This window comes from Rattus rattus, chromosome 4 (genome assembly GCF_011064425.1).
Source record: "Rattus rattus isolate New Zealand chromosome 4, Rrattus_CSIRO_v1, whole genome shotgun sequence".
Classification (NCBI taxonomy): Eukaryota; Metazoa; Chordata; class Mammalia; order Rodentia; family Muridae; genus Rattus; species Rattus rattus.
In genome coordinates this window covers 128,636,210-128,658,239 of record NC_046157.1, presented here as the reverse complement: position 1 = coordinate 128,658,239, position 22,030 = coordinate 128,636,210, and the positions used below count along the sequence as shown (strand labels likewise).

Below are 22,030 nucleotides of genomic sequence, written 5' to 3'. Positions count from 1 at the left end.
CTACGTTCATATTTTAATGGGATAAAGATTTAAATATGAACCTTTGATCCTGTATCTTTGAAGCTATATTTGCATATCTGTTCCAAATTTTGAAAAATTGAAGATGTGCATTATAATACATTTTTACCAAAAACAAAATAACAACAAAATAAAACAAACAAAAAACAAACAAACAAACACCTCATTTTAAGTCCACACAGATGAGGGTCCCTGGGCCATTAGATAACATGATTCCAGTATGAAATCTCACACCCATGTTTCTCCTCAGATGGGTGCAGAAGGCATGGAAGGATGTGCTTCAGGAAGCCTGCACTCTAGGAAACTCGTCAGCTTCACATTGTCAGGTAAGTGTCTGGCTGTGGCCTCCAGTCTGAGGCTGTGCGGCTTCAGTGTAGGACCTCGTCATTCCTTCTGCACCATCATCTACAGCCTGGAAGCCAGCTTACTTTGAACTCTTTTGGTCATACTTCTGGAAAGTCAAATATACCTTACTGTGATAAAATTAAATGGCTATTATGTTTAGGAAGTCCTTTTTACCATGTTTTCTCATGAAGGAAGAAGGACTGAGCTTGTGAGTGTACGGAAGGTGGAGGGAAAGTGCTTTGCCGACTTCAAACCATTTGTGCTTCAACTGGAGAAAGAAAAAGGTTCAAAGACTTGAAGAACATAAAAAATTAGAGTGCAGATACCTTTTTTCACGAAGTTAACAGAATACATTTAACAAGTAAAAAGATAATGTGTTCTGTTCAGCAAAACAGGCCACCCACTTGCGTGCAAACTGTCCAGCTACAGCACTGTGTCAGGCTGAGTTTTGCTTTGTGGTTTGGGAAGTTGACTGAATTGAAACTAGCACAGAAGTAGGAGGAGCTTGCTACCAACGGGGCACAGCACATGCTGACATTTTTGAGGCAAAAAGTATACCTATGAATATAGATGTGTTACAACATAAAAAGGTGACATTGATTTTGTACATAGGGCACTGTCAAAATGTTTGAAAACCACTGACCTATCAATAATGAATTGGAAGTTATAAAACCAAGAGTGTTCTAAGAAAACCAGTGCTTTAATCGGAGTTTAAGAGGACAACTGGGTGATAGTTATACAATGCCTGAAGCTTACCTGACTCTGTAAAGAAACTTCTTGTAGGTGTAGCGCATCTGAGATTTAAGTAAGATTCTGTTTCCTTCACGTTTTAAATACTGTGCATGAGGAGACCTGGAGAGCAGCCACCTCCATGAGCCACAGCCATCACACCAGACCAGGCTGTGCAGACCATTGCTGGGGTGTGGTCTTTTCGTTTAGTGGTCTGTTTCACTTCTGTGAGGCTGTTCATTTGAAGGCCTCTTTTCTTTCCTTCCTTCAACTTCCTGATGAATCTTAGAAGTTGTCACCTGGTGGGTGGTTTATGGTTCAGATTAGGCCAATAGATACATTTCGTTTGCGATCTGTGGTATTTTTAAAGTATCGGGGTGAGATACTTTAGAGTACCTTCATAGATGGTAGCATCTGTCTAGCTCTGACACTGCTCCCTGAGGACATGGTGACTGACAGCTGTGCTTTAGACCTGGGATGTTTAAGGGAAGCAATAAGCACTGAAGCCCCTGGTGATAACTGGGAACAATTAGCCCCTTGATTGTCGACTATTGATTTCTCAGTTTAGAGCTACTGAACGATGTGCCGGATTGCTGTATATCATTTTAAACTTGGCGGTCATGTATTGATTTTTGAATTCAGAAGGAGTGCTGTTAACTCACTGCAAGAGAATTACTATCTGGAAAGTAAAATCACAGGGTATCTTCCTCAAAATAAGAAATCTGTTGGACATCAGCGAGTCCATCTTTAAACCCTTTCTGAGGATCCCACCTCTGTTCACATAGAAGCTGGCTGCCGAGTGGACGGAAATGGGTATAAATCATAGGAGATGAGTAGAATTCTGTAACATCGATTGTAAAACAATTAAGATTGTAGACTAACAGTGGGTGACGGTGTTTGTCTGGAAGTATTGGCATACTGGAATAGCTGCCTGCAAATGCACTATGCCTGGTTATCTAAGAATAAAGGGGGCTGGAGAGGTGGCTCAGTGGTTAAGAGCACTGTCTGCTCTCCGAGAGGTCCTGAGTTCAATTCTCAGCAACAACACGGTGGCTCACAGCCATCTGTAGTGGCCTCAGATGCCCTCTTGTGTGTGTCATGTGGTTTACTCACATGTATTAAATAAATAAACAATCTTAAAAAAAAGGGAGGGTGGAGATTTAGCTCAGTGGTAGAACCCTTGCCTAGCTAGTGCAAGCCCTGGGCTTGATCCTCAGCTCTGGTGAAAAAAATTTAATTAAGAGTAGGAAGGAGATCAAAAATTGAACTGTACAGCTTCAGTAAAAAAAAAATGTCTCGATGAATGTCTTAAATCTTACAATAAGGCTGAAACTGGGATATTTAGCATGCATGCCTTTGTTACTTTGGGTTCTTCTTTGGCTTATTACATGTTGTGGATTATTTATAAACAATGAAACAAAGGAAAATAGAGAGAAGCAAGAACAGAGATGGTGTAGATTCAGGGGGTGCATCGCCACATTGCAAATACTTGGCAGTTTATCACCTGCATTAATGAAGATTCGTTCGTCTGTGTAGCATCTCACAGGGCAGGAGTTGGCATCACAGATGTCTAACTTCGACACCCTTTTCACTGTGACTTTGATCTGGTGGCGGAATGCTTTTTTGTTCAAAGGAATATTTGTCTGTGAGTGAATTAGTTTTGTCAGACTTTGCAGCAGCTGTTTCCATGATATTCTGAATTTGCTTCAAGGAAATCTCTTGCTCGGAAGTAAACTTAATATCTAGAGTCTATCAATCTGTCTTGAGTCTGAGGCGAGAGTATTCAGGAAGGGCAAGACAATAAGTGTGAGCTGCATTTTCTTCTCAAGGCTGCTCTACACTAACAGAGAAAACATGCAGAGAATGAACGGTCCGTGCGGATCAGCATTTAATAATGATGCGCAGTTTATGAAGCATCAGAACTGGGACCAGTAGGATGATGGGCTGGCAGCAGCTTCACAGAGTACGTGTTGCACACCACGCTGTCCTTCCCCCTCCTGATGGTCTCTAGGTCAGCCATCAATCTAGATCTCATGCAGTGTTGTCAACATGAGGCCTCACTGTTGAATAGCTCCATATTTGCTGATGTAGTATCCTATTCCGCTGTTGACTATGTGTCATTAGACAGCCCTGGTCTGTTTTTGTCTCATGTATGGAGGCCATGAGTTCTTGTGGACCAGTCCATTCCTTCCTGAGAGTAAGTTCTGAGGAATACATAAAACCCAAGGCCTAGGTTGACCTGTATTTCAGGGCTGTAACGCAGTGTCTCTCTGCTGATCTAGCCAATACAGGCCTTCCTGTGCAGACGTGTTCTTTAAGCTAGAGTGTTCAAGACCTCCAGAGTGATCTGCAACACATGAAAATGTAGTCTCTTCCATGGCTTTGATGGTTTAGCCCCAGAGCTGCATTAATCATACCAGTAGTCTCAGAAAGGTGTTGTAGGCCCAGCTACTAGCTTTCATTCTAGACATTTGTGACCTGTCAGCCTGACAGTTAAAATGTCTCCTCACTGAGCAGACTCCAGCTAAGACTTTTAGCATCTTGTGTCATATAAAATATTTTGTGAATGCAAGGTAAGTTATGAGATATTCATCGAATATTTAAATTACTTTATAGGTTACAAAAATAACTGAAGAATTATTTTAAATAATTACATTTACATATTGAATTCATTATAGAATATGTGTGATATTTAAGATGTAGCACAAATGAGTGTGTACTTTAAATTTTTCTTAAGTTAAACCGATTTAAACGTATACATGCATACACATATACAATATGCATACACACATATAATACAGAAATGTGTAATTTTACATATATGAGTATTTTTATAAGCTGATTATTAAGAATTTCTGTGCGGAGGCTGTCTTACGTTCTGCCTGACCAACCACACCGCACCAGGAAAAAGAGGACAAGGACCCACAAGCACATGGGGTGGGAAGCGCTCCAACTAGGGCACAAGGTGATGAAGAAGGGCTGGCATGATTTTTGTCACCTTGGAGAACCCTCTGCTTGAAGGTGACCCACTTGCCATTCTCTACCCTCACACAGTGTGGCTAAATCTCTTTATGCACACAGTGTGACGGACTCCACTACTTGTGTCCCTGTCTCCATCTGCCTAGAGCTTTGGAGTAGAACTTCAGTTAAGAACTTTGCTGTTTGTGCTAACCAGGATGTCTGAATCCTTCCTCCTGTCATCTTTGCTCCCCCCCTCCCTGCTGCCTTTCCTCACTTCTGCTTCTTTCTCCTCCCCCACCCCTCTCCCTCCTTCCCTCCCTTTCTCAAGATCTCAGGGCAGTTGGGCTCAAGAAAGGGATGTTCTTCAATCCTGACCCTTATCTTAAGATGTCCATTCAGCCAGGGAAGAAGAGCAGTTTCCCTACCTGTGCCCACCACGGGCAGGAGAGAAGATCCACTATCATCAGTAACACCACCAATCCAATCTGGCACAGAGAGGTACACAGCAGTGGCTGGGGGAGGGGCAGAGGAGGGTGGGGAATTGCGATGGGGGGAGGGGGGTCTTCTGCTTGACAGTACTTGACAGGTGAGTTCGTCTTTTCCCTCTGTGCAGACCTGAGCTGTTAATGGGTGTGGGCACGATGGTTCCAGATGGTTCTGTTGCAAGGAGGGTACACTGCATGTGAGCTAGTTCCTTTTTGTTAGAGACAGCTGTTTACTAAGACTGCTGAATTGTTCTCCTCTAGGGTATGACTTTATGGTATGCTACTGGTTTAATAATTGAAATAAATATATATCTTAATATTCTTAAAAAATTAAAATGTAATGCAAAGATTTCATGAAGACCAAAGGTTTTCATAAGAACAAGAGGATTCAAATATTACCTTGTAGAATCACAGTAAAGCCAGAGTCAAAGGGAAAAAGTCTGGTTTGTATTTTTTTTTTAACCTCTTGCTGTAGTATGTATTCAGTTCAGATTAAAGGAGTTTCTTTCTCTATGGGCTTTGGCAAATGTTTCCGTGGACTTTTAGAGACTTGCTAGCTGGGCCATTCAGGAAGTTGGCATCCCAGGTGAAGACAGATTGTGTTGATGGTATTTGGGAGTTCCTCACAGCAGCACTATGCTGCCCGGCTTCTAATGCATCACATCATTGGAATCAAGCGAAGGGTTTTCTCATCAGAGTTACACGGAGTCAACTATGCGCAGAGACACGGCATGCCTTCTCGTTGGCATCTCGAGGATCCAGCCTTTGCACCCCAATGCTACCTACTCAGGCAGGATGCTTTCTTATCCTTAGCAAGTGCTATTTTCCACTAAGCAGACTGCCAAATTCCTCTGCCCTTTGGAGAACTTTAATTATTATACTAAATAAACACAGTGGCGCCTAAATGTCAAACAGCCCAGTACTGTTCACATTGCTGTGGTTGCATGGACACCGTCAAGGAAAAGTGACGTGACTCACACTCACTTCCTGCTGCCATAGTTTGCTGAGGCCAAATGTTTAAATAGAAACAGGATCAGTGTTACTGATTTTTCCCTTTTACTTCAGTAAGTTACTTTATGCATAATCGAATCTTTGACACTATATAACTACTAAACCAAGTAAGTGTATCATTGGATGAAACATTCTGTTGCCAATCAGATTTTAAACTTTTTTCGTTTTAAGAATCTTTGTGACTTTTCTTAGTTTTATCTGAGTAAAGGATTGACAGCAACTGGTAATGTGAACTCTGAGTGCAATCAGTCTAAGAGATACCATTTTCTGTATATAAAATGATAAGATGCTGTGTTTGTCTTCCTAACCAACACATATTTTTTTTTTTTGATTTCAGAAATACTCCTTTTTTGCACTTTTGACCGATGTCTTAGAAATTGAAATCAAAGACAAATTTGCCAAGAGCCGGCCCATCATCAAACGCTTCCTGGGAAAACTAACCATTCCAGTGCAGAGGCTGTTGGAGAGGCAGGCTGTCGGGTAACTGCCTCTCACTTGGGGATCCTGAGATTAGTTTGTGCTGAAACAGAAATGACACTTAGTAGTCCCAGGGCCTGTCTTGCCGATAAGATGTGGAATATGTCTCTTTATATTTTAAAAAAAAAGTGCCCTTAAACTTAATAAAGTGTCCTGGATCCAAAATACCTTGTTTCAATGATATACCTCCTTGTGGTATCAATCCCCTTCCCAAGTTTCATCTAGATAGCAGTCAGTGACAACTCTCACAGTGTTCAGCTGGTTTGAGGGCATAGTGAAATCTTGCTATGACACCCTCTCATGAGATCATTGCATCCCCAACCTATTCTGATGAATTCCATCCACAGGGCCTACCTTTATTCCCAAAATACAAAAACAAACTTATTTGGGGACTTAGTTTTAGTTTTTCACTCCTGTAAGCTGTCTATGTAAATTGTGAGTAGTTAAAAACTACAACACACCCCCATCCATGTATTGTTATGTGAAATGTATTTTTATGTAATGAGTACCAGCAAACTCAATACTACAAGTACTCTGGGGGGCAGCATTAGATCATTTTGTGTGTCTTTTTTTTTTTTTTCCACTTCAGGAGAACCTTTTGAATGTATCGTAATGTAACCTCGAGAGAAATTAGCATGAGCTCCCTCAAGGTGGTAGTGATGAATTTTGTATTATCTCCTGAGACGCTATGTTCTTCCATTGTTACAGTATTACAGGGACTTGTCCACATAGCCTCAGAGCTCCAAGAGGTGGAGGCTATGGTGCTAGCCATTTCAGAGATAAGGAATCTGAGGCTGCAGGTGGTGTTAGAGCTGAGATTTGAGCTCAGTCCCTCTGCTCTAGACCTGCTGCTGCCTGAAACACCTTGAGTACAAGTTGTAGTTGTTCCCTGCAGGAAGCTGGCCCTGTGTATTCATTGCATTTTTTACACCTTGAGTACTGGCTGTAAATTTGCTTGTGGAGACCTGACCTTACACAGTCACCTCGGGTTTCTGGGGCTTGTGTTTCCTCATCTGAGAACAGTTCCTCAGACTACGAGGTCCCTACAGTGCCATCAAACTCACAGGTTCTGATGGATTCTCAGAAGATGTGAACAGTGTGGGTGGACAGCCCACACAAAATAAAGAGATAATACAAAATTCTAGGGGCTTGGTTTATCCGATAAAATGTTGAGACGTGACAGCTATTTTTAAGGATAATAATTATAGCTTCTAGAAGATATATTTTGAGAGGTTTGTAAATCATTTTTAGCATGTAACAACAGTGAATGATTATGGTGAGAATCAACTGCAATAACTAATATACTTCCCACTTGATTTATCTTAATTATAATCGTCTAATTCAGGTAATATATCTGTATCCGTCTTATGTACTGACAGTAAGATCGATCAAGGAAGGGCTCAACCTTGTTAGTGACCCAAACTGCCATGAACGCTCTGGTGTTTGAGTTAACCTTCCAAAGAGCTGAACGCCCACCGGAGTGACAAACACAGTTCTGCCTGCAGTGGAAGGAAACCCAAAATGCATTCATAAAGTGTCAGAACTGAGATGTCTCTCCATGAGTAGGCTAAAAGCATTGCCGTCATACCGGATACTGACATACGTTAGTTAATATTTCTGACCTGATTATTGTTTTCTACTGAGTAACCAATACGTCTTAAAAGGGTTATACTTTGGCCAGTCATACATTTGGTGAACTGAAGCTATCTGAAACAGGTGATATTGCCCAGGGTATGGCTGTATGGGATAAGCTATACTTCCTACTCTGTTTCTAAAGCATTTGTTTAACTGTGACATTTTTCATGGCATGGCCAGCTTCCTTCCAAAAGACTTGTCATGACCCTATGGTTATCCTTTTCTCTGATTAGTGGGAGAATGCCTGAGGCATCAGAGAAAGGCTTTTGTTGCTCATTTTTTATAATAGTGATGTTTAGCATATTCTTCATAATGATATATCACAGAAGGAAGCAGCTTGAGTCTGAATAAGGCTGGACAAGCTCAGGAGGAGAGCCAGACGCCCACTCTGTACAGAAGCACACTCCTCACAGAGATCTTTGAGGCATGGGCAGCTTTTCTGAACTTTGATAGGAAGGAGTTGAACTGAGGACTTTTTCTCAGTTAAAATTCTTCTAAGTGATGGTTCTTGTTTGGCAGTTGATTATTATGTATACATTAAGTGCCTACTAAGTGTCCAGAGCTGTGTTAGGTATTGGAGATGAGACAGTCACTAACACAGATGGGTACAATTCTTTCCCTATAGCTCTTAATAAACGCTCGGTTCTCTACCTTAAACATTGCTTTTGCAAATCTTCCCTCATTAGTGTCATTAGTGGGTTTTGGAAGAAAAGGGGAGAAGCAGTCATTTTATTTTGACAAGAAAGTGATGGTTTTCTTAGATGACTAGGGGTCAGAAAGTAGAAACTGAGCCTTGGATTTGCTGCTGGGCACACTCCCGAGTGTCCAAGCACTTCTGCGTGTCAGATGTTCTCCAAACGGTGGGAATGCAGCAGTGAGGAGGAGAAGGCGCACCCTTGCCATTGTGCCAATTACAGCTGATATGGAGTTCAATCGAACATTCCAGTGTAATATGCATTAACTCCCTGTTCAGCCAGAGTATTGATGGCCGCATGACATTCAGGTATCCCACAAGTAAAAAATGGCAGTAAGAGAAACGCCACCCAAAGTAGCCTCTAATCGCAGAGACTGTGTGTAACACAAGCTTGTAGTACAGAGGGTGCCTGGCAAGGGCTTCTGCAGCAGGATAATATATGTGTCTCATCCCAGGTCTGCTGTCCCGTAGCTTCTTAGCTATGCCTTCATATCTTCTTCTAATAAGCAGGGTTCATGCTTCCTCCCTGGTAGCCAGGAGTAGAGAAAATATCCAGAGAGGCCCAGCAATGCATGCATATCCTTCAGTGAACACTTCAGGTGGGAAAGCAAAATGTTTAACAACATCAGTCTAGGATAATAATTCAACATCATAAAAAGAGACGTCTCAGAACTTGATTATGAACTCAGATGAATTACCAGTTGATAAACTGAAATATGTGTGTGTGTGTGTGTGTGTGTGTGTGTTTACAAAACAAAGCTGAGGTAGGTTGATGCTGCAAAGCTGGCTAGAGGCTCTCTACTGTACAGTGGTGCAGATGCTTCTCTTCCCAGAATAGCCAGTAGAGGGCAGTGTGAGAGCAGAAATGATGTGATTTGATTAGCCTCTTGGTTGTGGGTAGTTAGAAGCAAATCATTCCACTCAAGATAGGAGTTCCTTGTATTTGAATCTGGAAAATAGACATGGACTTGAAATAGCTGGATAGCTCTATGCTTAGGTCGGCCAAAAGCCTAAGACCACCACCAAGATGGGTCAAAAAATGAACACCAGTCCATTTGTGATCCAGGCTAGTACCAGGCCTGGGATTTGGTACTCTCCCTCATTGCATTGTTAGTACTGGAGACTCAGTGGTAGGCCAGGCTCCGAGAATGAGAGCATCAGCTCCTGTCCCTTATTTGTCCGCTGAGGAAGGTAAGGCCAGCACACACACACACACACACACACACACACACACAATAGAGGCTGCTGTCTGGAATCAACCTGGTTTTATTTTCTCAGATTGTTCTCTCTCCTTCAACGTTTTCTATAATAAGACTTTCTTTTTGTCCCTGGGTCACATGGTGCTCGAGCCTGTATTTACTGCAAATTCTGAAAGGTTCAAGGGGCAACCTGTGGGACTAGGTGTGGCCTATGAGACTAGGGGTGGCCTGTGGGACTAGGGGTGGCCTGTGAGACTAGGGGTGGCCTGTGAGACTAGGGGTGGCCTGTGGGACTAGGGGTCAGCCTGTGGGACTAGGGGTGGCCCGTGGGACTAGGGGTAGCCTGTGGGACTAGGGGTGGCCTGTGGGACTAGGGGTGGCCTGTGGGACGAGGGGAGGCCTGTGGGACTAGGTGTGGCCTGTGGGACTAGGGGTGGCCTGTGGGACTAGGTGTGGCCTATGAGACTAGGCGTGGCCTATGAGACTAGGGGTGGCCTGTGGGACTAGGGGTGGCCTGTGGGACTAGGGGTGGCCCGTGGGAAGAAGGCAAAGGTGCAGTCAGGATGAAGGGCTGTTTCTCCTCCTGCAGTGACCAAATGCTCAGCTACAACCTTGGCAGACGGCTCCCCGCTGATCACGTGAGTGGCTACCTCCAGTTTAAAGTGGAAGTCACATCCTCTGCCCAGGAAGGTGAGATGTCTGTAGACATAAGCACGTGAGAGATCTTACTCAGTTGATAGTTAGCATTTAAAGGGGTTGTTCTGTGTCCTGTGCTGGAAACAGAATGGCTTCCCAGTCATTGCTAGCTTTCAAAGCACTCAGGAAAGCCTGTTTGGCAAAAATGGCCGCCAGAATTAGTTTTGCATTCTGAAGCTAGTCTACGGAGACCAAATCTATACCTCCTGTGCCAAATGTTACACACGATACCCATTTAGCAAGGAGTAGTGAATTCTAGCAGCCAGGGACCCTTCCCAGAGTCGTCTGTGGGATGACTAAACTCGGCAAACTGGTCAGTTTAAGGATGCTAGATCTTTCTGTCTTCTATCGGATGCTTACAAGTGCTGCTTCCTAATTCAGATGCATCTCCAGAGGCCGTTGGCACCATCCTCGGAGTCCACACTGTGAATGGAGACCTGGGCAGCCCTTCCGATGATGAGGACATGCCAGGAAGCCATCATGACAGCACCGTTTGTGCTAACGGGCCAGTGTCTGAGGACAGTGTTGCTGACGGAACCCCCAAGCACTCTTTCAGGACTAGCTCTACCCTGGAGATTGACACAGAGGACTTGATCTCTACTTCTTCAAGAAATTCACCCCCCAGAGGCCGCCAGGATTCACTCAATGATTACTTAGATGCTATTGAACACAATGGCCCCTCTAGGCCAGGGGCAGCCTCCTCCTCTGAGCGGCCCATGGGAGCCTCTCCCAAACTGAGGAGCAGTTTTCCCACTGACACCAGACTCAATGCGATGCTTCATATAGACTCAGATGAAGAAGACCATGAGTTTCAGCAAGACCTAGGCTACCCATCCTCCTTGGAGGAGGAAGGAGGCCTGATCATGTGCAGCAGGGCATCGAGGATCGATGATGGGAGCCTGACATCTCAGACCAAACCAGAGGATGACAACCCTGTTGAGAACGAGGATGCCTCGGTACATGAAACTGCTTCCTTAGAGGAGAGGCCAGAGAATCTTCCCGAGGTTGAAGATGGCTCCTTGCCGTCAGGTACAGCCCCTGATGAAAATGAAGCCAGCCTGGAGCCTCAGCCCAGTGCTGACCAGGGCAGCACTGAATTGTGTAGCTCTCAAGAAGTCGATCAGCCCACAAGTGGCACGGACGCAGGAGCTTCTGACACATCTGGAGGAAGCCGCAGAGCTGCCAGTGAGACTGAGTCCCTGGACCAGGGATCCGAACCTTCCCAGGTGTCCTCTGAGACAGAACCCAGTGACCCTGCAAGGACAGAGAGTGTGAGTGAGGCCAGTACCAGACCCGAGGGAGAGAGTGACCTGGAAGGTGCAGACAGCTCATGCAATGAGAGCGTGACCACACAGCTGTCCTCCGTGGAGACACGGTGCTCATCTCTAGAGAGTGCACGGTTTCCAGAAACCCCGGCCTTTTCTTCTCAGGAAGAGGAAGATGGGGCCTGCGCAGCTGAGCCGACCAGCAGCGGCCCCACAGAGGGGTCGCAGGAGTCCGTCTGCACTCCCGGTTCTTTACCTGCTGTGCAGGTGCCCAGCAGGGAAGAGGAAGGGTCAGGGGCTGAAGCTGCTGCTTTATCTGAGCAGGGGGAGCTGGGGGAGGTCTGGCAGAGGAGGGGCAGTCTTGAGGGAGCAGCTGCTGCTGCCACTGCTGCTGACACCGATAGCCAGCCCCAGGAAGATGGGGATCCTGGTGATACACAAGGTGCCTGCGAAGGGGCCACCGCTCAGGAGGAGGGCGCCACTGGAGGTAGGATATAGAAGACTGCATGACTCTTGGCTTAAGTGTAACTGCTCAAAAAGAAATCATGTAATTTACATGTGTGCATGTCTAATTTACATATATGTAGACACACAATTTACATATGTGTGGATATATAATGTGCTGAATGTAAAGATATAATTTGCATGTATATGAATATGCATGTATATAGATGAATGGTTTGTGTATATGTAGACTGTAATGTAGTTTGCCTGTAGAGGTGAATAGGGAGGTGAATTCTTCCCCTGGGGTTCACCAATTAGCAAAAGGATGAAGAAGGGGGAGATAAGGAAGCAGTGCCAAATGTGTGGGTACCTAAAGCCCTTCTTACGCATCAGGCCTCCCGGTCCAGATCTGGAGAGACCCAGGGACTCATCTTTTGCCATTCACATAGCTAGGAAGATGGCATGATTTCCATGCACATAGACTTCGTTTCAAAATCAGTCTTTTTAAAACATGGATCATCTATTGCTGACATAAGAGGCCTGGCAAGCAGTAGTCTTCCATCTTAAAGAGACAACCAGTCCGTACCTTGGCGTGATGTGTGGGGGTGACGGGAGCACCTCACGCCGCTCACTCTTAAAGCTCCAGAACAGGAAGGCAGTGTGTGGGGTAGAAGGAAGCATCGGTTACGTCTGAAGCTGCAAGTTCAGACATAACATTTGTATTGACTGTTAGTGACTGAGGCTCCTAGGGATGGCTTATTTAAGGTGCTCTAGAGAGAGGCAGGAAAAGGGGAAAGGACAGTCTCTTGTGCCTAAATAGTACAGTCTCAAAGAGGAATTATCTTTTCATTTGGAGTAGCAATCGACCCCGGGGCCTTGTGTTCCCATATCAGGCAAACACTGTATAAATGAGGCACATCCCAGCCCTAGGAATTATTTTCTTATTGTGTGATTTACTTTCTACCAAAATTATCCTCTTCTTTCCCTCTGACTCCTATTTTGCTTTTCATTATCTTATGCCACTTCCTGACCTTAAAGCATTAGTCATGAGCAGGTTAGAGGCAGGAGTAGCAAGGGGGGCTAAATGCTCTAGGACAATGACTAGTAACATTGCTCTAGGAGACTCTTCTGGGCCTATGTTCATGTGAAAAGGAGCTGAAAGAGAATGGAGAGAGCCTTGGAACTGATGTTTGCATTGTTTGCTTGCTTCCTTTGTATTGAGACAGGGTCTTTCTGTGTGGCCCAGGCTAGCCCAGAACTCTCTAGCCTCCTGCCTCATTCTGCTGAGTCCTGGGATTGCAGATATGTGCCAGCACAGCTATCCCACCTATCTTAGGGGTGTGTGTGTGTGTGTGTGTGTGTGTGTGTGAGAGAGAGAGAGAGAGAGAGAGAGAGAGAGAGAGAGAGAGAGAGAGAGAGAGAGAGAGAAGCAGCGCCTGGGTAACTTTCTACCTTTTCCCCTAGGTTCTCAAACCAATGGCCATCAGCCCTTGAGGTCACTACCTTCAGTGCGCCAGGACGTCAGCCGATACCAGAGGGTGGACGAGGCTCTCCCACCAAGTGAGCAGCTGTTAGCTAAAGGCTTGCCTTACTTCAGTGTGCAAAGGTGACAGACAGGTCCTCTCCCTGGATCCTGGAGAAGGAGGTGTCTGGGAGATGCCACTTGACCGAGTGGCTGTAACCTGGGACGCTCTGTCTAGATACTCTTCTCTGTACTGTTCTAAGTGAGAGGGCAGCTAGGAGGGGCAAGCACTGTTCCGCCCATGGAGCAAATGCCATAATCCACACACTGCAGGCATCAGGTGCATAAGAGAACGTTTTATGCCTCAGAGCAGCATGATTTTACTCAGCAACTAGACAAGATGGGTCAGGTTTTCTCAGGAAAACCTCGCCCTGCGATGTGGCAGCTTCTATCTCTTCCTTCATTTAAAATTATGAAATACGAGGGTCTTCTTTTTCCCTTAGGAACATGATATTAATTTCAGGAATTAGCAGACAGAGTTTTGGGGGATGTCACCATTATTAGAGGATTTAAAGGGTGTGCCAATGTTTTACTTTTAGAAGACGCTGAGCGCTTTAGTAGATGGTTGAGGATTAGGGGTGTGGGGGAAATGGTTCACAGCCTAAATAGATAATACTCTCCACTCCTTATGAGCACAAAATATGAAGTCTGATTATGTTTCTGGGGTCCCTTACGGTGACATTCTGAGAGCAGCTCATTTCAGTGACAGAGCATGCGGCACTGCAGATAAGGTGCTGGAGAGGCAGCCGGAGGGAGGCCGCTGGCCCATTGTCCTGTTCCCTCACGATCTCCACCCTCTGCTCACCTGCCTTGTCACATGTGAGGGTGAGAAAGGTGGTTACCTCCGCATTCTTCAAATAATGGGATCTAAAGAGAAGTGGCTGGCTTTCTAGTGCTGAAATCCTAAGTGTGATGTTTGGAGAGAGCTGACAGGAGCACTGAGTCCCATCATTCTAATTAGTCAAGTAACTGGCTCGATCCTTCTAAAATCTGTTGTTCATGGCTCCTCCCACCTTTTTTTTTTTTGTACATTCAGATAAAAAAAATCAAATGCTGTATTCTTTGGGCATAGTTTGGTATAATTGGAGCAGAATGGATTGGGAACATCAGAAGAGAGTTCTGGAGGAGCTTTGAATGTGAATGTAACTCAATCATCAAGTTTCTGGGAGTCAGAGAAGGGACTTGCCTGAGTGTGTGCACAGCAAGCACTCTCCTAGTCAGAGCCAGTTCCTCCAGTATCTGTTGGACATAATGTTGATCTAGAGATTACATTTTTAAAAGATAAGTGGTGCTTTCTTCTGAAATCAGGATCCCTGTTTGTGATACTTCAGTGTCCTTATTTAAACATGGATAATAGAACTACATGGATAATTTTGGAGTTTTTTTTTGCAAACAATTGGCACTTGATTTAACATGGTGATAAACCCAAAGAGTAAAAGTGACTTTATCATATCGTGTTTTCAGTGAGGGACCTGTGCATGGGAGAAGAATTTCCTGTTCAGTCGTTCACTGTCCTGTACACCATCACTGAGATGGGCTTACACTGATCATTAACTGGGAGGCCAGAGAAGACCAGGGTCCAGTTTGAGGGATGTGGAGAAAGAACATTAGTGAGAAGAGCAGAGTGGTCATAGGCATTCCTTCCCTATGCCCACTTCCCATACATATCAAAAATGTAACACCTTTCCTGTCTCTGAGCCCTAGCTAGGGACCAGTGCTGTGACTGGCCTTGGCATAGTGTTACCATAATTCTGAGTGCGTCTTAAATGGGCTGTATTTATATTTAATGCATGTGGAATCCAAGAAACTGAATTTTAGTCCATGCCCTGGGGGAGAAGCTTAGCCTCCTATGAACTCTGGTTGGCACATTAGCTGTTGTTTAAGTTCCAATTCATTTCTGTCAGTGTTTCTCAACTTTCTGTGTGTCTACAAATGATGGGGGAAGGTTGGTAGAATTGGGGATGACCGAGTCCTGGGATCTAAACACCAGGGTGTATCTTAGGAATTAGCTTTTCTATGAACATTCTCAGACCAAGTCTGACAGACCTCCACCCCGACCCTTGCCTATTCCCAGGTACCTTGGGAAACAGAGCCCAGGTCGTTTTCCAACCTCATTATTGCCAAGTATTTATTTATGTAGGGAAATGTTATGTGCAGTGAGTGTCAGATAGTTTCGAGCTAAAGTGAGGCTGCAGAGCAGTTCTGGAGACCCACCCTAAGTATATTTGAGGCTTAAGTAATTCCAGTTGGGTTTGGAACTTGTATCCTATTTATATAAGGTACATGGATGACACTAAGATGTTACTAGACCCTTTCTGAACCTGATTTAATAAAACTGGCATTTTTTATAGATGTGTTGACTTTTAAAAATAGAGGAAACCTTTAAAAATGTCTGGTTCTGTCCTCTAGTTCTCTACTGAAATGGTGATCCATTGAGAGGCAGTAGCTTTCTGAAGGTCTCACAGCAAAAGTGTAACTACAGCTAGAAACCCGTTTCTTACCATCTGGTGTTATATAATATATATAGTGTTATATATGTCCTAGGGCCCACCCCAGCACATTGTTCTCTGTCTTCTTCCATCCTGAGGGTGTTCACTTTATGTTACACTGTGGCAGGAGAAGAAAGAAAGGATTCAGATCCTGCCTTCTAACTCTGCCTAACAATATTTAGTAGCATCCATCTGAAAGAAACTGTGAGAGTGTGAACTGAGTACTCCTATGCATTCTTACATGAAGAGCAAATCAGGTCCAACAGCAGGACATTCGAGAGGTTTCTATGATGGTAGTGAATCACCCTATCGGCATTGACCACTCGGGACAGAAGAATGCCAAGGGCATCACAGCCTTTCCTAATCCAGTGCCAAACACCCACCTGTAGTCAGCAGTATCGCAGAGATGTGTTACCTGATATCAATACCCTTCCCATACATTCACTATCCTGGATTCTCCCAGAGCAAATCTGTGCTTCTAGCTTCTTATTCTTCCCATCACACATGAAAATGTCTTTAATGAATGATAAGTTAGAGTTACCCCTGGTCTTTGTGGAAGGAAAATAAAAAGATTCTTACTTTTTATAGAATTATATCACTTAAAATCATTTGTTCTGTTACTACATGGTTTGTGAAAGACACAATAGTAACTGTTTTTGAGGGACCCTTCTTCCAAATCTCTGCATTTTGCTGCCCATATAAGCAGTTAACCAGGAGTGGCCATCTAGTCACGGGAGCAGGGTGCCTGGTTCTGAAGACGAGGCCTGCTCGCTGATTTGACTGAACACGCAGTTATGCATTGGTTTACAGAGACCAACACACTTATCCTTCTACTTAAGACACAGTTCAGTAATCTTCCTAAACTTCATATTTATCTATAGTTGGAGGAAGAAATTGTCCTTGGTCTGAAAATACTTTTCTTGCCAGGCGAGATCAGATTGAAATGTGTGGCTAATGATGCTGGTTGATCACTATGAAGTGTGTGGAAGGCTATCTAGCTAGTTTCCTTCCAAAGCGTACGTCTACCACTGTTGTGTATAAACATGCATAGGGAAGTTTCTCCTAAGCGATGAGGGACAGGACAAAGGTAAAGAAGGAAGAAAAAGATAAAATTTGGGTGAAAAATAAATACCATTTTTGAAGTGAAACTATGAAAAATATTATGATACCAACTGCGTGTACTTTTACAACTGCCACTTACACATGGAGGGTAAGAATGGTGGAAGAGTCTGTACGTTTAGAAATTCATTTCTAGAAAAGAGAATTTTGTATCGTGCCTGCTGCAGAGACTTAATAAGCAGTAACAACAGTTTCCCAAGTGGACTAGGGAAGGAAGCTAGGCTACACAGTGAGGTATGTGTTATTAGCCACAAATTATAGCGTGTGAGAGCGAGAAAACCAGTGTTAAACTTAATGAACCACCTTCCTGGACCAGCTCCTCCTCCTCACCCCTCTCGGTACCTTCCTGCTCTTTAGACTGGGAGGCACGTATTGACAGCCATGGCAGAATCTTCTACGTGGACCATGTAAACAGAACCACGACGTGGCAGCGGCCTACAGCTCCCCCTGCCCCACAGGTCCTGCAGAGATCTAACTCCATACAGCAAATGGAGCAGCTAAACCGGCGGTGAGCGCTCTCAATCCACGTTCAATTCTCTCCTCTGGGGTTGGGCTTTTACATGTGTAGAAGACTTGGCTGTTTCTTCCAACTGTAATGTCCTGTCACTTAGCTAGATCTGAACTTCTCTTGGAAAAGAAAATAAAGCATAAACATATATACACACTTGCGTTGTTGGGAACTACAGAGGAAATAATCTTAACAACTCCTGTAGTCAGCCACAAGCATTGGATTTTAGTACGGCAGACACGCATTTAGGATTTGAAGCCAAACTTCCTACCTCCGAAATCTTCCCTTGCAGTGCACTTTTATCCACCTAACCTTCAGAGCAGTCATTCTTTGTCCAAACTAATTGCTGTAGAACATAAACCTGTTCTTTCCTTCATTACAGATGTTTTTTCTTTGGTTAAGCGATGCAGTTGTTCTAAGTTTTGTTAAGTTGTCAGGAAAATTATAAATGGTGAGAGGTAGTGCTTCAGTGCGTTGTCATTTACACAACAGGGAGCTCTTAAGGGTGAGGATAGGACCCCATGAGGCAGCAGGGCAAGGATAGGACCCCAGGAGGCAGCAGTTGAGGCTGGAGGCCTGGGACTTCTGGGCTCTAGGAGGCTTCAGGAGGTTATCATGTAACCCCAGGTTTATGCTTTTAGTTATCAGAGCATCCGCAGAACCATGACGAATGAGAGGCCTGAGGAAAATACCAGTGCTATCGATGGGGCAGGGGAAGAAGCTGACTTTCACCAAGCCAGCGCGGGTAAGAACGAGCCTTCAGCTGTAATTCCATAAATGTAGCAGAAGAACCAAGATTTCTAAGAAACGAGCTGTTCTTTAAGAGAATGGCACTTTCCTAGAATCTGAAGTACAAAATTTTTTAAAAAAATCAAAATTCAACACAAGTCTTTCTAAACGCTTAACCTTTTATGAGTTCTGGGGAGAAGTATCACAAAACCAAATAGATGATATGTCACCATAGTCTCTGAGTCTGTGTCAAAATGGAACAAGCATCTGGCCATTTTTAAGAAGCTATGGATGCATTAACAATGCTCCTAACAACAAGAAATGATATCCACTATCATTTTAGTGTCATTAAGAAATGACACTAAGGTTCATGCATGCATTTTTTTGGAAATATAAAAAACCCATAGTTCTTGGGAGTTGAAGTCACAGCCAATGATGTAAGGACCGTTTGCACTGTTTAGTTCTGAAAGCCTTGATGTTCTGTCTGCTAGACTTCCGTCGGGAGAACGTCCTGCCCCACTCTACCTCCAGATCCAGGCTCACGCTGCTGTTACAGTCGCCCCCTGTGAAGTTCCTCATCAGCCCAGAGTTCTTCACCGTGCTGCATTCTAACCCTGTGAGTAGCAAATCTTGGAGAAACACTGTGGAAAAACAACAGGCCAAAGAAAACAATCCTTACTTGGGGAATGGCCATAGGGATGTCGGCGTGTTTCCTGAGTACTTACTGTGTTCGAACCCTGTTAAGTACCTCGTGTCTTAAACCGCCATGCCATATAAACTTAGTATATGTAACAGACATCCAAAAATCAAACCCACAAAGACAAAAACCTTTGGAACTGACCAGCTTATAAGCAGCAAAGATCTGTTTTCCAAGATGTTGGGTGCCGTCAAGTCCAGGATCATTTTGGTTGGTCTGGAGTCAGGTGATGTCCTGCTAATATCTTCCATGGATGATGGCGCCTTGCTGAGGGCTGCCTTCGGTTCTGCTTTCAGGAGGCTCTAATTCTACATAGAATTATGCTTTATCTACCAATGAGTTACCATATCCTGATGAAAACCATCATCAGTGATTAGGTTTCAGCAAATGTATGAGAAGGACACAGTCAACGTGTTGTAAGGGGCTCGTCCCAGGAGTCTCTGAGCTCAGGAGAAAGGCTGTCTTAATTGTATATGGAGTGACATAAAGTAAGGAGACATTGCCTGTAAGTTCAGCTGGGTAGAATCCATTCACCAGGGCCTGAGCTGAGAAGAGCCTCGAGTAGAAGAGGAACCAGCAGGAGAGAAGGCAGCTGCAGAAAGTTGCAAAGATTTGGTGGGTTCGAAACTGCAGATTAGACACTAAAGATGGCCCTGAATGGTAACATTCTCACATCAGTAAGTGATAATAACAGAGAAGTTATTGAATGTGGCAAAACAAATTAAATATCTTAGGGAAATCAGACTAAAGGAGAAAGTAGACGCTGGCCTGGTCTTAGTACCTGGAGATGTCTGTGTGGTGGCTTCTGCATAAATGTTTACTGATATTTATGTGTTTCTGTCTAACTTTATAAGCATGTGCATCTATCTGGATTATCAGGTTTATGTCCTCTGTTATGTCCTGGTTTACAGGTTTGAATAAAAATAAAAGGGACTCGGTTAGAGGGCAAGCATGAATAGTATGGTAATTGTCCTCAACCTGTGGGAGGGTTAGGCTTTTGCACATTTGTCAGCTTTTATTAATTCCTTATTATATAGTAGGCACTGAGCTAAGTTCTAGGAACATTTAGGCGACAGCACCTGTGGGTCTTGGAATTCCAGCCATGAAAATACACTCCGGTGTTTTGCTGATTATACAGTAGCAAGGGTAGGGACTGTGAGTGTCTATCTCCACTGGGAATGCACAGGGAAGGGGCCATAGCTGGAAATGCATTTGCAAAGGGTTCCAAAGGCTGAATAGGAGCTTGCCCTAGAAACACTGCCATCAAGAGCACTCTAGATAGAAGGAACAGGGTGTGTAAATTAAGATACTCATAACTCTCGTGATAATCACCGAGGCTGGGTTGCAGCGCAGTCTGGTGCTGGTATGGAGAGAGCCTGGGGCACAGGAAAGTCAGGCTCGGAGCTGGGAAGAAAAAATAAAAAAGACAGGCTACCCGAACTCAAATGTGTGTATTGGTTGATTCTAGGGGGCCGACTTCTGTACAAAGATGAGTAGACTAACATTTAGAATTGACACAAGACACAAAATCTATCATGCTATACTATACAGAAGGGCTTTGGGCTTAGCGTCAGATGACACACGCTTTTATTTGTTTGTCTGTTTATTAAGTCCCTATGATGTCCCTGGAGTGGTCTAGACTTGGGGAGTAGAGTGGTAAGCAAGACAGGCTGAGTGAGATAGAGGCAGCAGAACAATGACTAATGGAAGAAAAATTTAATAACGTGGTATGGCAGGGGTGAGGGCAGGGAGCTACCAACATGGACTCCAGGGGACTTGGGTGGCCAACAGGTGTCTCCAGGGGAGCCATATCCACACAGTTGCAAGATATCAAGGGACAGCACAACCTCTTTACTAAGCAGAGTTAGGCCTTGGGGGCAAGGGGTTTGACATGCTACACAGTAAAGTTCGGAGAACTGAACACACATACTAAATAGAGTGTTTACAGGATCTGGGAATCAACTTGGGCTTTACATGAACTTTCTTCTAAATGTGTTGTTCTGCGGGAGTGACTTGGATTTCTAAAAGTTTGCTCTGGATGCTTTGCAGAGAACGGGCCTTACGAGGCAGACACGTGAAAGTCCTTTGACTAGGCATAGAAGTGGCTTGGATGAGTGCGTATCGCTAGAGAGGCAGACAGGCGGAGCTCTGTGTGCTGTGTTCTGGAGGGGAGACGGACATTGCTGCTTCTAACCGTTTGCAATACGTGGAGGAAAAAGGCTTCTTTTTGTGTGTGTGCTCACTTGGTCTGCCGAGAGCCCTGGGTTCCAACCCAAATGAACTAACTGTGATGTATTCCTGTAACTAACCCCAGGGAGAGGTAGAGGGAAGCAGAGGATCACAAATTCAAGGTCGTCTTTGGCTTCCTAGTAATCGAGAGCCGGCCTGAGTTACCTGGCTCTGTGATATAGGGGAGGGGGCTATCTGTGCGTTCATGTATGTGTGCCTGTGTTTTTTTCTTTAAAATAAGTTTGTCAATATAGAGGAATTATAGGATATGCTTTACAAATAACAGTGAGGATTTTATTGATTTTGCCACCCTTATTAATGGACAGGTGTATTAGAACAGGAGTGCTTCATGTTGGTAAGTAAGACAGCAGTGAAGAGGAAAGCTGGACCCCCAGACTCCTGCCTCTGAGGTCATTGCCTGTTTAGTTGTGTCAGGAAATACATTTCTTCACTTTGTATCTGGGAGCTGTTTCTGATGTAACAGCTCCATTTGATGTGAGGTTTTGTTAGCATCTCTAGCAGGTTCTTTGGTCTACAAAACTTTCTCTTTTCCACAAAGGATAAACGTTTTAAGACAAGGGCAGTATGAAGACCTGTGTGCCAGGAAGGCGTTAGTGATAACTTGTTTGTAGTCAGACAGTTGGCCCACGGTCTGGACAGGTAACAAAACAAGGAATCAAACCCTGGTTTTCCTTAACCGTTTTCTGCAGCGTGACTTCTTCCCAACCCCAGCTGAGTTCAGACTACCAGTGACATCACTAAGTGGAGCGGCTGACTT

At 44.3% G+C, this 22,030-nt stretch overlaps 1 protein-coding gene across 3 annotated transcripts in view; it reads left to right on the top strand.

Moving 5' to 3' along the window:
* The window catches only part of Hecw2 (HECT, C2 and WW domain containing E3 ubiquitin protein ligase 2), a 374,703-nt gene that overhangs the window by 248,227 nt on the left and 104,446 nt on the right, over positions 1–22,030 (top strand). For 2 of the 3 annotated variants that reach the window (XM_032901104.1, XM_032901105.1), the window contains exons 5-8: positions 269–344; positions 4,382–4,551; positions 5,887–6,029; positions 10,144–10,671. In XM_032901104.1, coding sequence (XP_032756995.1) covers positions 269–344; positions 4,382–4,551; positions 5,887–6,029; positions 10,144–10,273 — 519 coding nt within the window. In that variant the 3' untranslated portion in view covers positions 10,274–10,671. Of the gene's footprint in view, positions 1–268; positions 345–4,381; positions 4,552–5,886; positions 6,030–10,143; positions 12,003–13,423; positions 13,520–17,446; positions 17,598–18,238; positions 18,343–18,817; positions 18,943–22,030 lie in introns of those variants that run through there. The other variant, XM_032901106.1, reaches the window with a different exon arrangement.